At 37.9% G+C, this 21,912-nt stretch overlaps 1 protein-coding gene across 4 annotated transcripts in view; it reads left to right on the forward strand.

Annotated features, from left to right (window-relative positions):
• The first annotated feature begins 9,254 nt into the window (after window positions 1-9,254).
• WASHC3 (WASH complex subunit 3) overlaps window positions 9,255-21,912 on the forward strand; it is a 55,318-nt gene continuing 42,660 nt past the window's right edge. For 3 of the 4 annotated variants that reach the window (XM_045872738.3, XM_045872739.3, XM_045872740.3), the window contains exons 1-3: window positions 9,513-9,665; window positions 10,286-10,384; window positions 19,684-19,749. In XM_045872738.3, coding sequence (XP_045728694.1) covers window positions 9,615-9,665; window positions 10,286-10,384; window positions 19,684-19,749 — 216 coding nt within the window. In that variant the 5' untranslated portion in view covers window positions 9,513-9,614. Of the gene's footprint in view, window positions 9,666-10,285; window positions 10,385-19,683; window positions 19,750-21,912 lie in introns of all 4 variants that reach the window. The other variant, XM_045872737.1, reaches the window with a different exon arrangement.

The raw sequence follows: 21,912 nt of genomic DNA on the forward strand, positions 1-21,912 counted from the left end.
GGTGGTCATGTAAGTACTAAATTTGTGGATTTATGCCAACAAGAGGCAGGAAGTGTTGTCCTTAGAAAAAATGGTTGTTTCATTTGTAAATTAATATGGTGACCATAGTGACACTAAAGTCTCAAGAAATGAGAGGGATATCTTTACCTCTTAGCTTCAGGAGCGGTATTCACGCTATCCTGAGTAAGCATTTGTTAAACTTTACTATGTTCAATTACTTTAAATGGTGTAATGATACTCTTTTTCATTAGAAAACTTTGTTCTTAGTAAACTTTAAATTAGACTAACACAGGAGGCAGTGTTTAGTGGGGAGTTTTTATTGGTCATGACTTCTAATTCCTGATAAATGAGTTCTGCTTTTGTGTATGTATATGTATCCTAGTTAGTTTTAGTTTTTCCATGTTTGTGTATGGCTAAGAGGGTTTTTTTCCTGTTGAAAATAAGTTTCTCTGAGGATTGCTTCACATACAAACATTGTGGAAAGGAAAAAAAAGTTATGTCCTAAAACTCATATTATTTAGGATTGTTGAAGCAAAAGTCAGGATATCACAAATCTGCAAGATGTCAGAACTAAATCCTACTCTTTCAAAATGATGGGATCATAAGTCCCATTTTATTTTTATGATTTGGCTTGTACACTGAATATTTCAATGTCTCTCCCATGCCAAAACACAAAATCGCACACCCATGCACTCCAATTTGTTTCTTTGGTAATTTGTGACTACATATTGACACTGACCTAGAAATGTTCCTGTTGCTGTTTTAAATCTCGTGTCAGTGAAGAAGAAATTGAAATCTGGTTTGCACATTTGTGTCTGGTTTTTTGTAATTGTCCAAAATCTGACATTATCCCAGAAATGCTGATTGGGAAGTTATGAGACAGTATTGTGCCCAAGACTGATTTCTGAGGAGAGGACAAGTATTTGCTCCAGATTATTCCCCATGTTTTTCTGTAGCTCGAAAAGTTAAACTCAACCCAACTTTATATGATACCAGTAATAGGCTTAGTTTTGAGCCCAAATAAAATGTGCAAAGTAAAAATCATCATTATGATGGTCCATTTCCACATATTCCTCATGAGAACATAGTCAAGTCCTCAGAAGCAACATTCTGTTCCAATAGATCTTTATCAAGCTGTCGGTGTGCTCAGTAACAGGGACAGGAGAGAACACTCTGTTTCTTTAACACCTTGCTGATTCAAAAACATTTATTTTAACAGGCATTGGGAAAGAATTTCAAAACAGCTAACATTCATTTCTAATTATACATTTAAAGAAATATGCCTTTTAAAACATAGGTAGAAGTTTTCTTTTGTTGTTGTTATTAACATGACTTTAATTATAGCAACCATTGTTAACTAAGCACAGTAACAACAAAATAATTAGGATATCAGCTTTGAAGATCTCATTTCACAAAAGGAAAAACAAATACACATTTGATGACATATCCATTACTCAGATTCAACATAACCAATTTCTTTTGCATGCATGGATACAGACTTCATGGGAAATCAAAAGCACTGAATCTCCTTTCTGACTTTTTCAGCTGTTCTTTGAACTACCTTAGTAAAAACAATTGTTGCCCGTATGTAGGATCAAGTTACATTTGCCTGGAAATTTCTTTGGATCGGCTTATTTCTGTTTAATTTATGTGTTTGTTATATTGCTGTTTGCCTTCTCAACTAATTTTTAACAGAATACTCTTACCTTGGGACTTGTAACACTTATGTAAGCTTATAAAATCCATATGAACAATGGTAAGTAAAAGGAGAGGACACCAGGTTTCTCAGCCTTTGCAAACACTTTGAGTAACCCAACAGATTTAAAGATGTATGAAATAAGCATTTCTGCCAACTGCATTTTTAGTGCTAGATTGAGTTGAATGCCTGTTTCCTTTCTTTATAGTAAAAGACAATAAATGCTGCTGGTATCTTTGCTTCTAATGGTTAAACACAAAACTTTGATCTTTCTCATAAACACAGCTGTTGTCCTATTACTGAGCCAAATCCAGACAAGATTAGACTCTGGCCAAAATTACGGTTAATCTCTGCAACCATCTCAAGAGCTTTCTAATGCTGTTTTAGGAAATCTCTATTTTTGAGACAGGGTATAAAGGAAATAAGCCCCAGACAACTAACCTCTAAGCCAGAAGCAACTAGTCATAAATTATGCCACAGTGATAAAGAAGGTGGAGGCTGTCTAAACAAATTAGTTCATTTTGGTTCATTTTCACTTAGACTATAACTGTTAAGAAATGACTTTGTTAGTGGACATTAGTTTAAACCAGACCAATAGAAGTTATTTTTTAAAGAACTTCTTTCTACCATCTTTTCTTAGTTAATGTTTCTTTGGTTAATTGCTAGTACTTTCTTCCACTAGTACTAATGAAATCTAGGTGTTCATTACAGATAAAATAACTCAGGTATACTTTATAGTAATTATAATAGCTCATTTGGTTTTCAGACCACCAAAAAAATGTGGGTTTTTTTCATTAAGGTTTAGACTCTGGAATTTAAAATACTTTGCCAAATATTATGTAGAGCTGATTCTCACGATAGTTGCACACTAGTGCCTCAAGCTATTGTGAACAGCTAATATGGCATTTCTCTCCCAATTGCCTGTACCTAGGAGAAATCTGTGGGAGTATCCCTCACTGGAAATGTACAGAACTTTAGTAAGACTTCCCTGGCACTTTATTTTGAGCAAGTACGGACATGGTCATATATATATAGCTGCTTAGAGGTCTCACCCCACCCTGGACTTACCCACAAATACATATAGGCCCCAAGTCCATGGAGTAATTCTAGATTTTGTCAATGTTTTTGACGTAGTCTTTTCCCCATCATTCCACCCACCTGCCACAATAACTGAGATATGTTCATAAGTGTATATAATCTTTACAAAACCCTGGGTCATTGCTTCCCAACGTGTTGATGGCAAATGGAAGAGTATGGAATTATTGCAAGGGTTTCTCAATATTATATTCATATAACCACTATCAGAATCCTCTTTTACCTTTGAAGCCATAACCTCCTGGGTTCTTGAGATAATATAAACAGCCCCAAAAATCAAACTTGCCCACACAATTCTAGCAGGCGTTGATTTCAGGTGTTTTGCCAGCAGCCTCTTCCTCCCCCAAAACACCATTAACAGGTAGTGGGAAGAATGCGCCTGCCAATGAACCCTTCTCCAATTCAGCAAGAATGGCTTTTGAAGATTTCATTCAGAAATTTTGAGAGGGTTAAAAAGGTCCCAGGTACATCAAGGTGTGCTTGTCATCTTGATATCTATTATGTGACTCCCAGGTTTGGCCCTGGAGTGCAAATGAAATCAGAATAACAATTCCTGCCTATATGATACATAAGAGGCAAGACTTTCTAAGGTAGGGTGTATTAATAGGAAAACTAATAGAACCTAGCCTGGAAAATAAAAGGGAGTGAAATGCTATTTTGAATGGAAATCTGGGATTTTAAAATGGATTCCCCAATATAGTTCACCCATTTCCATTTAATATTCCTATTTTAAATCCTCAACAGTGTGTATATATTCACTCAATGTATATTAAATATCCAGCCACAATCATCTGGGGTTCCTCAAAATTTTTTTCTATTAAAAAGGGCTTCTCATACTGGAAACTATTGTGAACCACTTTCCTAGACTGACTGGCTCATACCTTCTGGCACATTTTTTAAAGAATAATAGCAAAGGTTCTAACATGATCATTTTGGACTCTAGAAACAAGGCAACAGGAAGAAATGTTGATGTTGAACTTCCAGAGTAGTGTTAAGTGATTTTATGTGGTTGTGATTCAAAATAACCTGACCGCTTTAAGAAGTCCAGGTGCTGAGTCATTTACTGAAACAGCCAGGGGAGGTTAATTAGAAGCAGCTGATAGTGGCATCATCTGCTTTTTTTTTTTTTTTTTAAATAAATGGAGAGGGTTGTTCTACGAAGAGGACAGAGTGCTATAAAGGGTGTACAAATCTAAGCAAGGACTCATGACTGAGGCCTACTCATGTATACCCCCACCAATGAGGAAAAAAATTTGACTTAGTAAATTCAAGATGAAAGACCTTGGCAATACAAAACTGTAATGGTTACTTCTAAAAAGAGTGACTGTGGGTGACATTTTTCCCTCCTATGCTTTTTTCTTTTAAGTTTTTATGATAAATATTTCACTTATATAATAAATTTTTTTTTAAGATTTTTTTATTTATTTATTTGACAGAGAGAGACACAGAGAGAGAGAGGGAACACAAGCAGGGGGAGTGGGAGAAGGAGAAGCAGGCTTCCTGCCGAGCAGGGAGCCCAATGTGGGGCTCCATCCCAGGACCCTGGGATCATGACCTGAGCCGAAGGCAGACGCTTAACAACTGAGCCACCCAGGCACCCCTTATATAATAAGTTCTTAACTTAAAGATAAGCAGATGTTAACTAACATGTGCATAACTCTTAGATTAAGTAAGGCAATATAAAGAAATGGAAACTGGCCTCTGATCTCAAAGAAATTACAGAGGTTGGCAATATCACATTGTCACAAAAAGATAATGGTAGCATGTGCTAGGTATCAATGAGTAATGAAAGCAAGGAGTGTTGTAAGGATTGAAAGAAGAGAAGTGGCATCATCTTCTAAAGCAGGAAAGTTAAGACACTTCGAATTCTTGGGGCATTAGTTCCTCGGAAGGGGGGTGCAGTGCTTCAGGGATTACTAAAATAGGAGGTTTGATTGAGAGTGTAGATGAGTAGTAATTAGACATGCCCCCTTCCAAATACCCTCCCCCTAGCTTGCGTAGCCAGACAGCTGCTCCTTCCCCTCTGATCACTTCAGATATTGTATGAGACTCTAGACTCAGGAGTGAGGTGCCTTGCTGAAACTATTACCTGAAATCCACATACTGAAAAGTGAGTATTCTCACTGTTTTCTTAGATTCTGTATTTGTCTTTTTAGCATCCATTCATCACAGGGCCAATTATATATATTTTTTTATTTTCTGTATTCTTGAAGCTCTGGTATTCATGGCCTTATAGATCTTAAGAGAAACCACCTCTTCCATGACTAGCTAATTCCTAAAAACAGTGAAACAACTTACTTGGAAGTACATTATTTCATTCGCAAACCAACCAATCTGGAGCCCAGTAACCCCAACTAATTCTTTATCTAACTTTCATACACCAAGCCAATATTTCCCCTGTCCTATGTCAGCTCAAGGCTAGGTACAGACAGCTAGGGACAGCTCCTGTGTCTCAAAGCTCACCAGAATTATTCACACCAGCCAGTCTTTAAACTGTTTCCCCTGCCCTGCCTTGCTTTTCCCACAGACACCTGAATAAAGACTCTGGCCTGTGCCTTCCCCCAGCTCCTGCTTCTGTCTGCCTCCTTACCCAAATCTGGTGTTTTCCCTGTGGCCCTGTGTGGCATGGTGTGCCCCCTTCTCTTGGGAAATGTGTAATAAACTCTCAATAGCATTATACTCTGTCATCAATTAGTCACCTCCATAAATTAAAACTGGTGGGTACAAATGCAACAGTGAGAGCTTCCTGCCCACCCAAGTCCCCTCAAAGAAAGCAGGATCATCATTAGGCTATGTGCTGTTTTACTGAGGACCCCCTAACTAAGTATCTTTAGATCTCTTAAGGTAGTAAGATTTCCAGAGAAGAATCCAATGTCCTGCACATAGTATATAAGCCTACAACCCAACTTTCTGAGTCTGAAAGTTTGAAAAGGCAGGACAATTAAAAGAAGTAGCTGAGACATTAAATTCTTAACACAAATGAAATCTGTAGGCTAGAATTCCTTCACTTAGCCAAGTCCCAATAGACAATTTGTATCACTCATAAGGGATAGGGCAGAGGGGACGGATAGGGAACATTTAATTTTATTTTCCCACTCTTATGAAGAAACACCACACCCCTCTATTCATCCTGAAGCAGAGCAGGAAGAAATAAAAAGAAAAATAGGAACCCAATTCTCATTGTTTTGCTTACCTAAGAACTTACCCATGATAAAATTAAATATTTTCTAGTAATCTGCAATGAAAACAAAGTTAACTGTTGAAATATTCTTAAGATTTTTTATTGAATGGATGGATACATGTGGGTGATATATTTAATCTCTGCCCTTTGAAATCAGTATTCATTACAATCTATTTGTTTTGCCTTCAAAATTCACTACAGTAAATGAAATCTGTTAATCATTTCCAATGAAAGCCTGGAGGAAGGAGTACATACTTCAGAGGACTTCTGGCAGTTGGCCAAAACTTCTAGCTATAGATTGTTTTTAGTAGTCCTGGAAATTCAGTTATTAAACTGTGAATGGCACTGCTGTCAGGAGCTATGGATGACTGATGAACAGTAATCATCAAAGGTCCCAGGAGGCAGAGAGAAACTGCCACTCTTCTTTCTGTTAACTAGAAATCACATCTAGCATTTTGTCTTTTTTTAAGAAACCAAACCACTTTGAAAAAAATTCGTCAACTGGGCAACTGAGAAGAAGTTCATGTTTCTTTAATTCTATATCTATGCATGCCTGCTACTTACAGATAACCATACATAACCATGAAGCGACTGTCCGGTTTTTTATTTTTTCCTCTCACTGGGAGCCTCTCCTGGCTCTGAAGAGAAAGGCTAAGCTGGCCAGTTGGGGACTCTGCTCAAGTGTAGCTCTATATATACATATATCCTAAGGAAAAGAAGGGTACAGGGAATTTTAGGAGAAAAATAGAAACTCCTGGGGCACCTGGGTGGCTCAGTCATTAAGCATCTGCCTTCGGCTCAGGTCATGATCTCAGGGTCCTGGGATCGAGCCCCACATTGGGCTCCCTGCTCCGCGGGAAGCCTGCTTCTCTCTCTCCCACTCCCCCTGCTTGTGTTCCCTCTCTTGCTCTGTCTCTCTGTGTCAAATAAAATAAAATCTTAAAAAAAAAAAATAGAAACTCCTAAAAATGGACATTTTAGAACTGAAAAGTCTAAAATCAAAATTCATTGGATGAGTAGTTTCATAATAAATTGAACGCTAGAAAACAAAGTATCAGTGAGCTTAAGATAGGTTGATAAGAATTATCTACTCAGAAACACAGGGAGAAAAAAATGAGCAGAGCATCAGTGAACTGTGGACAGTATCAAGCGATCAAACATACATGTATCTTGGAGTCCCAGAAAAAAAAATGTGACAAAATTTTTTTTGAAAAACTAATGGCCAAGAAATCTTTCAAAACTTGATTTAAAACATCAAACCACAGATCTGAGAAGCTCAGCAAACTTCAAGAAGGATAAATACAAAGAAAATTACATCCAAGTACACTGTATTCAAACTTTGAAAACCATGGATAAAGGAGATGAGCGTAAGTAGGAGTTAGGCAGGGGTGGTCAGGGAAAAAAGGAGACTGTTCCAGGCAAAGGACACAGTATTTGTTTAAGCCCCACAGCAATTCCCGGTTTCAGGAATTTAAAGACATTTGGGGGGTGTTAAATGGAGAGGATAGTGAGAAGTGAGGTTAGAGAGGTGAGCAAGAGCCATACAGAGGGCCTTGTGAGCACATTAAACTGAGGGAAATGAGAAACGATTATATCCTGGGTAACAATCAGATTTGTCTTTGTAAACAGTCACTATATGGATACAATGTGGTTAGGCTGGAGGGACACAAGATGGAAGCAGGAAGAAGTTATTACAGTAACATTGGAGAATGTTAGAACTTGAGATGTGGCCATAAAGATGAAGAGTTACAGACAGATTCAAAAGCTATGTAGGAGCTAGAAGACATACAACTTGATGTATGTTTAAATGTAAAGGAGAATGGAGTAAAAGGTGACTGTTACAGCTGTGTAATTCCAGGCTTGCCTGCCACCCTCATGTCACTCTTACACCTTGTGCCAAATAGAATGTCCTCAAATACAATTCTGATCATGCCACTCCCCTGCTTAAAGCTCTTCGGTGGCTCCCATCATGCTTCTGCTTGAAATCTTTCCATGACTTCCCATCTTACCCAGAAAGCCAAAGTCCTTACAAGAGCCTACAAAGCTCTCCATGATCTGTCCCCCACATAACTTTCATCTCCTTGAATTCCCCTACCTTGCTCACTCTGCTTCAGCTACACTGGCTTCTAATGTGAGATCTGGCTTAGATATATAAATATGGGAAACTCCAGAGGTTGGGAAAATGAGAAGGGACAAAGGAAAGATGAATGGCCAGAGAGATAAAAGGAAAGTCATGAAAGAGTAAATCATGTCACTCTCCTGCTCAGAATTTTTAATGGCTCTCATCACCTACAGAACAAACTTTCTAACCTTTCAGTTTAGAATAATGGGGGGGGGAGGGGTAAAGTGCAGATTTCTAGGCTTACCCGCAGAGGTCCTATTTAAGATTAATCCCTGGAATGCACATTTTAGGAAGTACTGCCCACTCCCAAATAATTGATACAGGTGGTTCATGGATCACACTTTAGAGAAACATGAACTATAGTATCAAATGTGGCATAAAAGGTCCTTAATGAGCTGTTCTGTCTACTGCTGACTCCTTTCCTACTATTCTCCATTTCTGGGATTTTTTAGCTTCAACAGAATCAAGCAGCTTTCCATTTTCCCTACATACCATACACCCATGCCTCTGTGCCTTTGTAGAAGAGTCCACCCCAAATTGCCTGCATAACTCCACTCAAGCACCTGCTACAAAGCTACCTTCTCTGGTTTTCTCGGAGGATTTAGGAGCACCTTTTATCTGTGGTATATTTGCATTTATGTGGGCATACACACCCACGTGTGTGCAAGCGCACAACTTTCTCAGTATTGTTAGCACCTCGGTCTAGATGCGACACTTCTATATCTGCCCTAAGCTATAAGCTTTCCGAAGGCAGAGACTATTCTCCATCTTTTCAGTACTAAGCATCTTGGTTGGTACATAGGAGGGGTTCAGATTTTGGTTTGGTGGCTGTCCTAGATCCTATAGGTATTAAGCTGCACAGTCAAAATCTGAGCAAAGATCTTCAAATCCCTGATGCAAAGTTCTGTCAGGTGTCTGTGTGTTGTACCTTTTTGATGATCTAAGTGGATGTCATTTCCATCGGCGTTTGCCTCACTTGTAGCATTTGACATTTTATTTCAAAATTTTAAAGTCCTTAGGAAACAAGTTTTGTCTCCTCCTTCAGGGCATAAAACTCTTCAGTGCAGCAAGTTCAGTCTTTGTATTGCCACAGGATCTAGGAGCGTATCCGGCACTTGGGATTTTAAAAATGCATATGTTTTAAATTAACGAATGACTTAGCTATTTAGATTACAGAGAGGGGTAAGCAGGGATAACTTCAACCGGACTCAGTGTTTCCTTTTTTTTTTTTTTTTTGCCCCCTTTTTAAGACTTTACTGCTAAAACCGCAGCCTTGCCCCACCCCGCGCCTCTGCGTCTGACGTCACAATCCAGACGAACTACCAATCCCAGAATGCCGTGCAAAGAGGCGGGTTCTACGGGAGCAGCCGAGTGATTGGCGAGCGGAGGCGTTTCCTTCCGGTGGGAAGGGCGTCGGAGGCGGGGACTAGGGGAGGTGTTTGGACATTATTACCGGGTTGGGCGGGCCCCGTCTGGGAGGGGTTTGTGGGTGAGCCCTGGGTCCCCCGCCCGCTGAGGAGATGGATGAGGACGGGCTTCCTCTCATGGGGTCAGGCATAGACCTGACCAAGGTTTGTAAAAGACCTAGTTGAAATTAGGCGACCTGGGAGTAGGATGGGGAAGGGACGCTCGGTTCCCAGGGACACCCCATCTCTCCATATCCAACTCTGTCCCTAGCGCCGGGCGTCTCTGGTCCCGTTCTCGGGGGGTAGAGTCCCACAGTTTAAAAAGGGGTCCCTCCTGATCCGTCTAAGGGGGTGGTGTGCCTTTCCCGGCCTTCGCTTCCCGTGTTAGGAGTCGCTCTACGCACGGGTTACACGATGGCGACACGGGCAGGTTACGACCTCTAACCCCACCTCTTTTACTTAGTCCCCAAGTTTTTTGTGTGTTTATGTGTGTTGCCTTTACCTGCTAAAGTTCACACTTGTGAGTCCAAAGTCCTTTCTCAAACTTTGTAACTTAGGTCACCATCGGACACCCCACCCCCCCAGTTTAGGAGAACAAGTTAGTGACTCTTTGTAGTACTTCGAGTAACTCCTATAACATAGCAAAATGCCCTGTTATATGTCGAAGGGATATATAGATATAGAGAGAGAGAGCGATATGTATGTACATATATAAAACTGATGTCAAAGGGTTTGCACGGGGTACTTTGTCCTGTACAAATCATGTTTGTTTTTACATAACACAGGTGCCAGCTATTCAACAGAAAAGAACGGTGGCATTTCTAAACCAGTTTGTGGTGCACACTGTACAGTTCCTCAACCGCTTTTCTACAGTTTGTGAGGAGGTAGGTCTGGATACTGGCTTAATGAGTAGCCTAGAAATCATCTTGCACTTTTAAAGGTGGCAAATGAGTAAAACAAGAATTACAATCTCCCTAATTCGTACCATCACCTCTTGTCATCCAATTATTGTGTTAACATACCTTATATCCTTCTCGATTGTATACCATCAATCTTGCATCCCACCTCTGCTGAATTAGTTTTTAGAGAATTTTGTGAGATAGTTCACTAAGGCTTATGTGACAAAAGAGAGCAAAAGGAATTCCCAGATTTCACAGTTGAAAACATTTCTTTACTTTGAAATTTGTTTCTCTTACCCCAAAGATTTACATTTTTTCCCCCAAAGACTTAACATTTTTAAGTACACATTGTTTTCAGTTTATATTGAAATTATTGGGGTGTCTAGGTGGCTCAGTCAGTTAAGTGTCTGCCTTTGGCTCAGGTCATGATCCTGGGGTTCTGGGATAAAGCCCCACATTGGGCTCCCTGCTCAGTGGGGAGTCTGCTTCTCCCTCTGCGGAAGGAAGGAAGGAAGGAAAGGAGGGAGGGAGGGAAGGAGGGAGGAAGGAAGGAAGGAAGGAAATCTAAAAAAAAAAAAAAAGTATTTAACATTCCTTGATCCATAAGGTGGTTGGGGAAGTAGCCTTGAAACATAACGTTAGTATCAAATATCATTATGAAAATAATAAAAATACTTTGAGCAAATGACTAGTTAAGGATTAGGTACCAGATTCAGAGACCCCTATTTTTTTCTTAAAAAGCCAAAAAAGAGAATGGGAAAGAAATAGAATAATGGGTTGAAATTGGGTTTAAGAAAGGAGAAAGAGGAATAAAATAAGATCATTCACAGGTGAGTCAATAAAAACAGTATTTAATTCATTCTGTTTTATTTTTAAGGTATAGTTTGTTTTGTTTTGTTTTTAAAGATTTTATTTATTTATTTGAGAGAGAGAGAATGAGAGAAAGCATGAGAGGGGAGAGGGTCAGAGGGAGAAGCAGACTCCCCACTGAGCGGGGAGCCCAATGTGGGACTCGATCCTGGGACTCCAGGATCATGACCTGAGCTGAAGGCAGTCGCTTAACCAACTGAGCCACCCAGGCGCCCGATTTTTAAGGTATAGTTTTAGCAAGTAGTTTTTGTGAGATGTATTAACAAAAATTGCATGGAGACAGGAAAACTGTTTTCATTTGTGTAACATCTGTTATTTTTGTCTAATTAGCAGTCTCTAGTCCAAATCTCTTCTGCCTTCTCACTAAAACAAAAGAAAGTGAAATATATGATAATTGATAAAGGAATTCAGTTCAATATATTTCATCTAAGAGACCCAGAGGCTAGGTGCTTGCTCCCATGAGTTTTATCTCATACCACTGCCTCTCTAAATGGGATATAGAAATGACTGACTAGCAATAAACCAAGGATTACTGGAATTATTCCTTCACTTTTTATACCAGGGTAGGTAGTATGGAGAGAATCAATTCAAGGATTGTTAGCAGAGAGGAGCAAATACTCCATCTCCGTACTCTTCATCACCAGGTTAAAAAAATAAAATAACCAGCAAACACACCTATGAAAGCAGCTCCATTAAGCTGCCCTGAGGCAGGGGTAGCCCCTCACCTTTGTGGTGCTTAATAATTTTCACTGCTGAAGTGAGTGCTGAAGACTAGATCAAATACAACAATAATCCTCTCTTGTTTATTGATTGCTTATGCATTATCAAAGCCACCTGATTCACTCTTTAACCGCCTTCTGTTTCTCTCTCAACTTTCCCTCAACTGTTTTGAGTGTATCACTATTCTCTAGCTCTTCCTTGAACCCTAGAGAAAAGTTTGTTGACCAAAAACCTATGAAGTTTAAAGGTAGTTTATTGCCTTTTTCTCCTTAATGGATGATAGTCTAGGGTTGACTGTAACTCATTATCTCCTTAATGGATGGTAGTCTGGGGTTGACTCTAGCTCATTATTTACAATTCATATTTTAGCAGTTTGGATATTTATGTCAGTTGTAGACTGCTTGCTGTGATGACAGTAATATTTATTGTGTGCTTATTCTGTGCTAGGCGTTGTGCTAAGTGCTCTACATGTATGCAGTCATCATAGCCCAGCCCTTTGAGAGAGGTCCAATTTTCTATTTTTTAGAAATACAGAAATTAAGATGTAGGGATATTTAAATTATTTGCTTAGTCCTTATTCAATCAACATATATTTGTGCGCATAGTATTTATAGCTGCAATCACTATTCTTACTTGCCCACACTCACACACAAAGTAACAGAGTTGGGGTTCCAACTCTGATCTAGTAACTGGAAAAACCAGAAAAGTTTCACTCTTCTGTTAATATCGCACCTTCTGATCTGGGCAAGAGGCATGTTTACATCATTTTCAAGTGAGAGACTGCAATGAGCTATTTCAAAATTTATTTTTTAGATTTGTATTCTCTTCTTTGGTATGCCATATCCATGTGATGTCTTCTTTATACGATAAATTCCAAAGATATAATATATGTATTCAAATATCAAGTGCCTTTTTTTTCTCTTTAAGATCAATGTGATTTTTCAAAATGGGTTGTTGTTTGTTAATAGCACCTATTAGACCTGTGGTCCTTGTTTAGCTAAAGCCTTAAACGAGCCAAAATGACTATGTATCCCTCAGCAAAAAAGGAAACTCAGATGTTATTTTTTAAATTGGAAGTGAACTGGGGGAAAAGAAAAAACCTGGGGTTTTTTGTTTTGTTTTGTTTTTTTGTTTTTCCCATCATCTGCTTCGAACCAAACCCAAACTGTAACAACTTCAGTCACAGCTAAACTCAACCTGGAAGTAAATTTGAAACAAATGGTTCGGGCTCTTTCTTCATCACTAATACTAGTTCTAGAGTTCTCTAATAAAAAGAAAAGTGAAGAACTTAACTTTTTAAAAAACTTTCTGGATACCAGGGTACTTTGTAACTCTTCTAATGACTAGAACCAGGATAAGAAGAAAGATTGGAAGACAGAGAAAAGACAGTAGTTGAGGGCGCCTGGGTGGCTCAGTTGGTTAAGCGACTGCCTTCGGCTCAGGTCATGATCCTGGAGTCCCGGGATCGAGTCCCACATCGGGCTCCCTGCTCAGCAAGGGGTCTGCTTCTCCCTCTGACCCTCTTCCCTCTCTTGCTATCTGTCTCTCATTCTCTCTCTCTCAAATAAATAAATAAAATCTTTAAAAAAAAAAAAAAAAAAGAAAGTAGTTGAATCAGACCCAAGTTACAAAGTTCTTCCTTCACAAATCCCCAGTAAGCATTTCTATTCTGGCCCTAATCAGAAAAATCTTATGGTGGTCCATTGGGTCTGCAAATTTAAAACGGGATGGGGTGAGGAGTGTAAAGCAAGTTCTATGCATATTACAGATAAAACTGAGCAGAAATTAAACCTTATAATGAATTTTAAAGTCAGAGGTATTCTGTAAATGGGGCAATCACATGTGTTATTTTGACTCAGACTTGTGACATGCCTAGAATAGGGAGTTTTTAATAATTTTTTAAATATTCCAAACTGTTTCTTTTTTCTAAATTTTTTAAGAATAGGAAAAAATACTGAGAATTCTCATATAACCTAAAAAATTTTATAGTGCTTATCTTCTGCATCGAATTTTTAAGCCCACCATTGGGCTTAACCTTCAACCAAATAATCTTGCTTAAAACTATATTTACTGCTACAACTTTTACAACTGCTTTTACGACTTTTACAACTGCTGGGCTTAAGTGTCAGATGAAGATTAATAAAACCATTGATTGCTTCCCTTTCTGGCTTATAAGACATATTCAACCCAGTGTGATATACCAAGGGATCCATTATTTTAAAATGTTGTTTCTCTTTTAGAGAATTGGATATGCAAACTGGATATTTAACAAACCTGAAAAGCCACAGTGTTTTATTTTTGTTTCCATGTTCAACTATTAACTCCATACTTCTTCCTTTCATCTTCTTTTTCACTTTAATAAAATGCACTGCCTTAGAAATAGGTGGGTGATAAATCAAGAAATTTTCAGCTTATCTGGCAAACTTCAGGTACCTTGCAAATTCCCTTATTCTCCCAAACCAAGATATTTCAGGTTTGCTTTAAATCCTTACAAAGAGGGTGCCTGGGTGGCTCAGTCGGTTAAGTGTCTGCCTTCAGCTCAGGTCATGATTCCGGGGGTCCTGGGATCGAGCCCCGCGTCGGGCTCCCTGCTCAGTGGGGAGCCTGTTTCTCCTTCTCTTCCCTACTTGTGCTCTCTCTCATTATCTCTGTCTCTCTCTCTCAAATAAATAAATAAAATCTACAAAGAAAAAAATTTAAATCCTTACAAAGATAAGAGGATGGTTAAGTAGATGGGAAAGACTGTTATCTTTCAATTTCCTCTTTCTGCTAGAACTTTCTGAGGTGGGGACAGTTACTGTCATTGATCATGTTACTTGTATCCATAGTCATCTACACTTTAAGCAGTGGTTCTCAACCAGGGAAGATTTGGCGATATCTAGAGGTGTTTTTAGTGGGGTAGATGTCAGAGATTCTACTAAATATCCTACAGTGCACAGGAAGCCCCTTACAACAAAGAATTATCCAGCCCAAAATGTCAATAAAGCCAAGGTTGAGTGGTTTGGAGTTGTAGAGGGAAAATGCAGGAGGCATAAAAATCTTAGAAATGAACTTCAACAGCCCAAAAATGAAGCCAGGTATACTTTTGTCAAGTTAACAATGGCTTTCTAAAAAATGTGTATTTATGTATGTTATAGCAATAATTTCATGGGAACAGACCCAAAAATACTCATTATGCTGAATTACCTTTGAAAAGCAGAGGTTCTTGGGGCACCTGGGTGGCTCAGTCAACTGATCGTGATCTCCAGGTCCTGGGATCGGGTCCCACATCAGGCTCCTTGCTCAGCACAGAGTCTGAGTTTCTCTCCTTCTGCCCCTCCCTGGATGCTCTCTCTCTCTTTCCCAAATAAATAAAAAAAAATAAATCTTAAAAATAAAAAAGAAGAAAAGAGAGGTTCTTAATTTTGCTATGGAACCTTTGGCAGTCCAGTGAAATGAAATTAATATTTTTAAATGCATAAAATAAAATGTGTAGGATTGCAAAAGATACCAATTACGTACTTTAAAGATCTCAAAATTGTGATATAGTAATATGTCCTATATTAAAGTGTTAAATTAGGGGCACCTGGGTGGCTTAGTTAAGCAGCTGCCTTCGGCTCAGGTCATGATCCCAGGGTCCTGGGATCGAGCCCCACATCTGGCTCCCTGCTCAGCGGGAAGCCTGCTTCTCCCTCTCTCACTCCCCCAGCTTGTATTCCCTCTCTCGCTGAGCCTCTCTCTGTCAAATAAATAAAATATATTTTTTTAAAGTGTTAAATTATATAATCCAGATAATATATTTAACATGTTTAATATTTTAGACTCAAAATCCAGCCTTAGAGAAGATGGATAATACCTTTATGGATAATAAAATAATACGATTTATCCACAACAAAAATCTTCCCTAGCCAGGAGGAAAAGCCTTTTGTTGATCTGATTTCGAGAAAATCAGTTATATCCTGGTTCTAAGCTTGGGGTACATGAACTTGGATAGGGAAAAAAACCTCTATTTTTATTTTTATTTACCTCTAACTTCAATTTCACATTTTCTTTAAATTTAGTCAGCAAAGGGGCACCTGGGTGGCTCAGTCAGTTAAGTGTCTGACTCTTGCTTTTTGCTCAGGTCATGATCTCAGGGTGGTGGGATGGAGCCCCATGTCGGACTCCATGCTCATTGTGGAGTCTGCTTGAGATTCTCTCCCTCCCTCTCCCTCTGTGCCCACCCTCACTCACATGCTATAAATAAAAAATAAATCAATCAATCAATCAATCAATCAAATCAAATCTTTAAAAAATTTAGTCAACAAAAATCACTTATATTGGGCGCCTGGGTGGCTCAGTTGTTTAAGCGACTGCCTTCGGCTCAGGTCATGATCCCAGGGTCCTGGGATCGAGTCCCACATCAGGCTCCCAGCTCAGCGGGGAGCCTGCTTCTCCCTTTGACCCTCTCCTCTCTCATGCTGTTTCTCTCTCACTCGCTCTCCAATAAATAAATAAATAAAATCTTTAAAAAAAAAAAACACTTATTTCACTGTTTCCTTATATTTCACTATTACAGTTCTTAGTTTAGATATCAAAGATATTGAAATAAATTATTATAAATTAAAATATATTGACATTTAGATCAGTGTTAATGTCTTGCATGAATAAATCATTCATGTAATCTTAAAAAAAAAACAGGTCATTTCATTTTGGTGAGATTTTGATAATCATAGATGAAAATGGGTAAAATGAGTGCCAAAACAAAAGGGTGATATACTAGAAAAATCTGTATCCAAAAAAATTGAGGATTACTGCTCTAGAAAGTATAACCTTTTTTCCAAGCCTCTTTAGTCTTCCTTATCAACAAGCAGTTTTCCAAATAAACATTTTCATCATTATTTGCTTATTTGCCAAGTCTTGTATTAAAATCCTTAACCTATCCTGTGTGAATATTTGAGTACCCATTTAAGGACAATTTAGTTTTATGATCTAACCCTGAAAATTTTTTAAAAATAATTCCAGATAAGCAACATCTATTTTAGAAAATTAGATCAGAATAATTTGATTCCTTTTTTTTAGCACAGTAGCATCTTAGTCTTTGTGAGAAGAGGATTGATTACTTACTAGCTTTGAATAACAAAAATTCTATCTTTGCAATGCCTAGGAATTTTCCATCTTGGTGTCTTTTTAATTACGTTTTGAGATTTTTTTGTTTGGTTTTGGTTTGGGGGGCGGTTTTTTAGTTAATAAACTTTATCTTTTTTGGAAAAGTTTTAGGTTCACAACAAAATTGAGCAGAAGGGGTTGAGTTCCCATATACTCCTTGCATCCCTGAGTTCACAGAGCACAACCTCCCCCATTATCAACATCCCCCACCAGTGTGGTACATTTGTTACAATCTACATTGACACATTGTCATCACCCAGAGTCTATGGCATCATGTTCTAACAATGTGTAATTCTTTCAAACAATGTAAAATTCTTTCAAAAATAGTATCTGGAGTTGGAGTGTTTGAATTCAGATTATTTTACTTGTATGAAAACTGAGTTTTCCCTTCTTTAAAATTGGCATAATAACAGTTCCTGCTTTATACATTTGGTGTGAGATTTCAAATGATATGTTGCATACACAGTGTAGCATAGTAAGGTAACTGCTCAGATGTTTACAATGATGGTGATTATGGCTTAAAAGTACATTTATATAGGAGCGGCTGGGTGGCTCAGTCAGTTAAGCATCTGACTCTTGATTTTGGCTCAGGTCATGACCTCAGAGTCACGTGTTGGGCTCCTTGCTGGGCGTGGAGCCTTCTTAAGGTTTTCACTTCCTCTCCCTTTGCCCCTCCCCCTTCACCCCTTTCAAGGGTGCATGCTGTCTAAATAAATAATAGTACATTTATATAAATATATCTAAACAAAAATTAATTTTTTTAAGGATTTTATTCATGTATTTGACAGAGAGAGAGATAGCAAGAGCAGGAACACAAGCAGGGGGGGTGTGAGAGGGAGAAGCAGGCTTCCCACTGAGCAGGGAGCAGGATGTGGGGCTTGATCCTAGGACCCGGGGATCATGACCTGAGCCGAAGGCAGACGCCTAACGACTGAGCCACCCAGGTGCCCCAACAAATATTAATTTTTAATTCATCTTTTTCTGTGTTTATTTTAATCAAACCAATATAAGTATTTTTAGATAAGCTAGAAATTATCTCACTTTACAAATTATTTTGTTGTAGGAATTCTGCAGTTACTAAGCTCTGATGAATTAAAAGACTGATGAAATTTGCAAAAATTTAATTTTCATGATTTCCAGGGAAACACTTAAAATTTGGAGAGGAATTCATTCATATGATGTTTTATAAACCTGTATTTATGTTTACATTAAAGCCTTATGTGAACAAACGCTAGAAATCAAAGTTAAACTTAGCTTTGAGTGCCATTTAAGACTAGATTCTAGGGGTTCTGAGTGGCACAGTCGGTTGAGCCTCTGACTTTCAGTTTTGGTCCAGGTTGTGATATCAGGGTTGTGGGATCTGGCCCCAAGTTGGGCTCTGTAATGGTCACGGAGTCTGCCTGAGATTCTCTCTCCCTCCTTCCCTGCCCCTCCCACTTGTACTCTCTCTTTCTCTCTCGAAAATAAATAAATAAAATGTTTTTTAAAAACTAGATTCTAATGTTTCATTTCTGAATTATAGCTTTATAGATACCAGGTTGCTCATCTTTAAAGTGTCTGTGAAGAAACTCTAACTCTACTGTGGCTGCTTTCATTTTTTTCCCCCTCTAAATGTGGGCAAAATGACCATTTCTTGGGGTGTTAAAATTCTGCTTAGGAGTTAGTCAGGATCTTGATAATATCCTAGAAAGCAGTCAGAATGCTGCACATCTGCCAACTAGTAAATGGGCCAACTGCTCTTGGACTGTATCACTGAGTATAATAATGTTTAGGATTAAGGAGTTTTAAGTAAATGCTCTTATGGATCATATTTTATGATGTTACTTTTACTTGTGTGGCTGTAAATAGTACACACACATACTGGTAATTGTACAGAATAACTAGAGCATGGTGAGCTTTTGGTTCTGTTTTATCTTGGATTTTGATGGCAGGTTGATTCCTTTTGCTTGTTAGTACTCTGATTTTTTCTCTTTGTTTTATTTCTTTCTAACCTGAACTGACTCATCTTCTAATTTCATCATCTTTTAACTTTCAAACTTAAAAAATTTAAATTTGGGGCTTATTGTATATACTAATTGTATATACTTGTTTAAGTAACTTAAAAAGACAGATCTTGTTCCAGCCTGTGTTGAGCTAATTTTTATTCTTGCTTTCTATGAAGAATTCCTTCATTCATCAACAAATAATTATTAGACTCCTGTTAAGTTTCAGGTACTGTTCTGGGCATGGGGGATATGGCAGTGAACAAAAATCTCTGTTCTGGAAGAAGTTTACATTCCGGTCACAATGACTGGTTATGGCTCTCATAATGACTTTGATAAGGCTGATAAGGTAATTTTTGCTTACCTGTGAATACAGTTTTGTAAAGTAGCCATGAAACATGCTAATGAAGATAAGAGAATTCTTGAGCTCCCATTCCTACTCATGTAAATAAGAGAATAGTGTATTAGAAAATGACTAATATTTAAACCATAGTTTTTTTTTATTTTCAAATCTGCCCTTTGTTATCCTGTTAACAGTTCATTTCAGTCAGACTTTATTCTTATGTTCTAATCTTTCTTTTCCAGAAACTGGCAGACCTTTCTCTTCGTATCCAGCAAATTGAAACAACTCTCAATATTTTAGATGCAAAGGTTTGTATTTCTGAATAATTTATAGTATAAACTTTGCTCCACATATATCACCTTCTTAGTCATACTTAACTTTAATTGCATTTGGGAATGAATTCAATTTAGCTCCTGCATCCATTAGGTGGTACAGTGTTTTTTGTTTATTTTTAATTCATTAAAAAATGCAAAGAAAATGATACTCATTATGAACCCTTAACTGAGTTTGTTTAAATGTACACATGAATTGAGATTTCATCATTCTAGTCAAAAACATGTGAGTAAAATGTTAACAAATTGGGGTATTCTGTAGTTCACTTCATTTGATGGAAAATTCACAATTATAGTAATCATTTGATAACACAGTAAAAATTATATAAAACTTCAGATGCCTCCAGAGCAAAATTTGGAGAAAATATCAGCTATTTTCTATTTGCAAATATATTGAATGCTAATGAAGAATACCAATTTTGATGTCAGAAATTACATATTATAACTAGCAAAAATGGAAAAGAGTTTTGATGTGAAAGCTTTCAGTTTCATGTTTTCCCTGATTATAAGATAATGGAGACACTAGTATATTTTTGTGACTTTCTCCTTTTATCAAAAAAATTAATCTGAAAAAATACGTATTTAATATTTATGGGGAAGTAAAATGGCTAAAGCTTTAGCATAAGGATCAGAATGTCTAGTTTGTACTTTCTATATCTTGTGGACTTCAGCCACTGTATTTCAATCAGAACGTTTCTGTAGCTTGGAAAATTTAGGATACCTGGCCTTGACCATGTTGAACATATTCTGCTAGCAGCCATACCTACTCGAAACTATTTGGGCCATGGCCATTGTGCTAAGTACTGTCATCAGTCAGCAGTTCTCAATGAATATTGCTGCTTCAGATCTTATTACCATTGTTTCTTTTTTTTTTTTTTTTTCATTCTTCATTATGAGTTTGTGCCTTATTTTAATATTTGGGGAATTCTTGAGTTAGAGTCCATAGTCACAAGTTAAGATACTGTATGGACAAGTTAGCCTTAATTATTTCCATAGCCATAAAATTAATCCCTCATGTTAGCCAAACATCTGACAATTGTCTATCACTGATACCAGAATGAAATCAGAAAAGAGGGTTTGCCTGGGTCTTGCAAATCCAACCTGAAATACATAACCACTGACAGCATGCCCATCTTTTATTATGAAAAATAACACATTTTAGTAACATTTGGTGGTAAATGATTAAAGAAAGAAAAAAATAATGAGCTATGTCAGACATTAAAATGTGATGACAAGAGTTTTGTCAGTTCCCAGATAATTCAAACTTAAAATGTGCTGCAAAGGACTTTTTTTTCTACAAAATATGTTTAATAAAAAAATTTTTACAACAACTTCATGAGGTAAGTTTTCTTATCCCCATTTTATAGGGGAGAAAATTGATATCTAGAGAGATTTATGAAGGTTACATAGCTTGTGACTTAAACCTAGGCAATCTGACTCCAAAGCCCATGCTTTTATTTCTTACACTAGGATTCCTTATGTTTTTTAAAATAATTCCCGGGAGGCTAAAATTAACAAGTCAGGAAACGACAGATGTTGGCGAAGATGCGGAGAAAGGGGAACCCTCCTACACTGTTGGTGGGAACGCAAGCTGGTGCAGCCACTCTGGAAAACAGTGTGGAGGTTCCTCAAAAAGTTGAAAATAGAGCTACCCTACTCCCCAGCAATTGCACTACTGGGTATTTACCCCAAAGATACAAATGTAGTGATCTGAAGGGGTACGTGCACCCCAATGTTTATAGCAGCAATGCCCACAATAGCCAAACTGTGGAAAGAGCCAAGATGTCCATCTACAGATGAATGGATAAAGAAGATGTGGTATCTATATATATATATATATATATACACACACACACACACTGGAATATTATCATCAAAAAAACGAAATCTTGCCATTTGTAACGATGTGGATGGAACTAGAGGGTATTATGCTAAGCAAAATAAGTCAATCAGAGAAAGACAATTATCATATGATCTCACTGATATGAGGAATTCTTAATCTCAGGAAACAAACTGAGGGTTGCTGGAGTGGTGGGGGGTGGGAGGGATGGGGTGGCTGGGTGATAGACATTGGGGAGGGTATGTGCTATGGTGAATGCTGTGAATTGTGTAAAACTGTTGAATCACAGACCTGTACCT

Source organism: Mirounga angustirostris, unplaced genomic scaffold, assembly GCF_029215605.1.
Source record: "Mirounga angustirostris isolate CCGP_5_RB_7025 unplaced genomic scaffold, mMirAng1.0.hap1 SCAF_5, whole genome shotgun sequence".
Lineage (NCBI taxonomy): Eukaryota > Metazoa > Chordata > Mammalia > Carnivora > Phocidae > Mirounga > Mirounga angustirostris.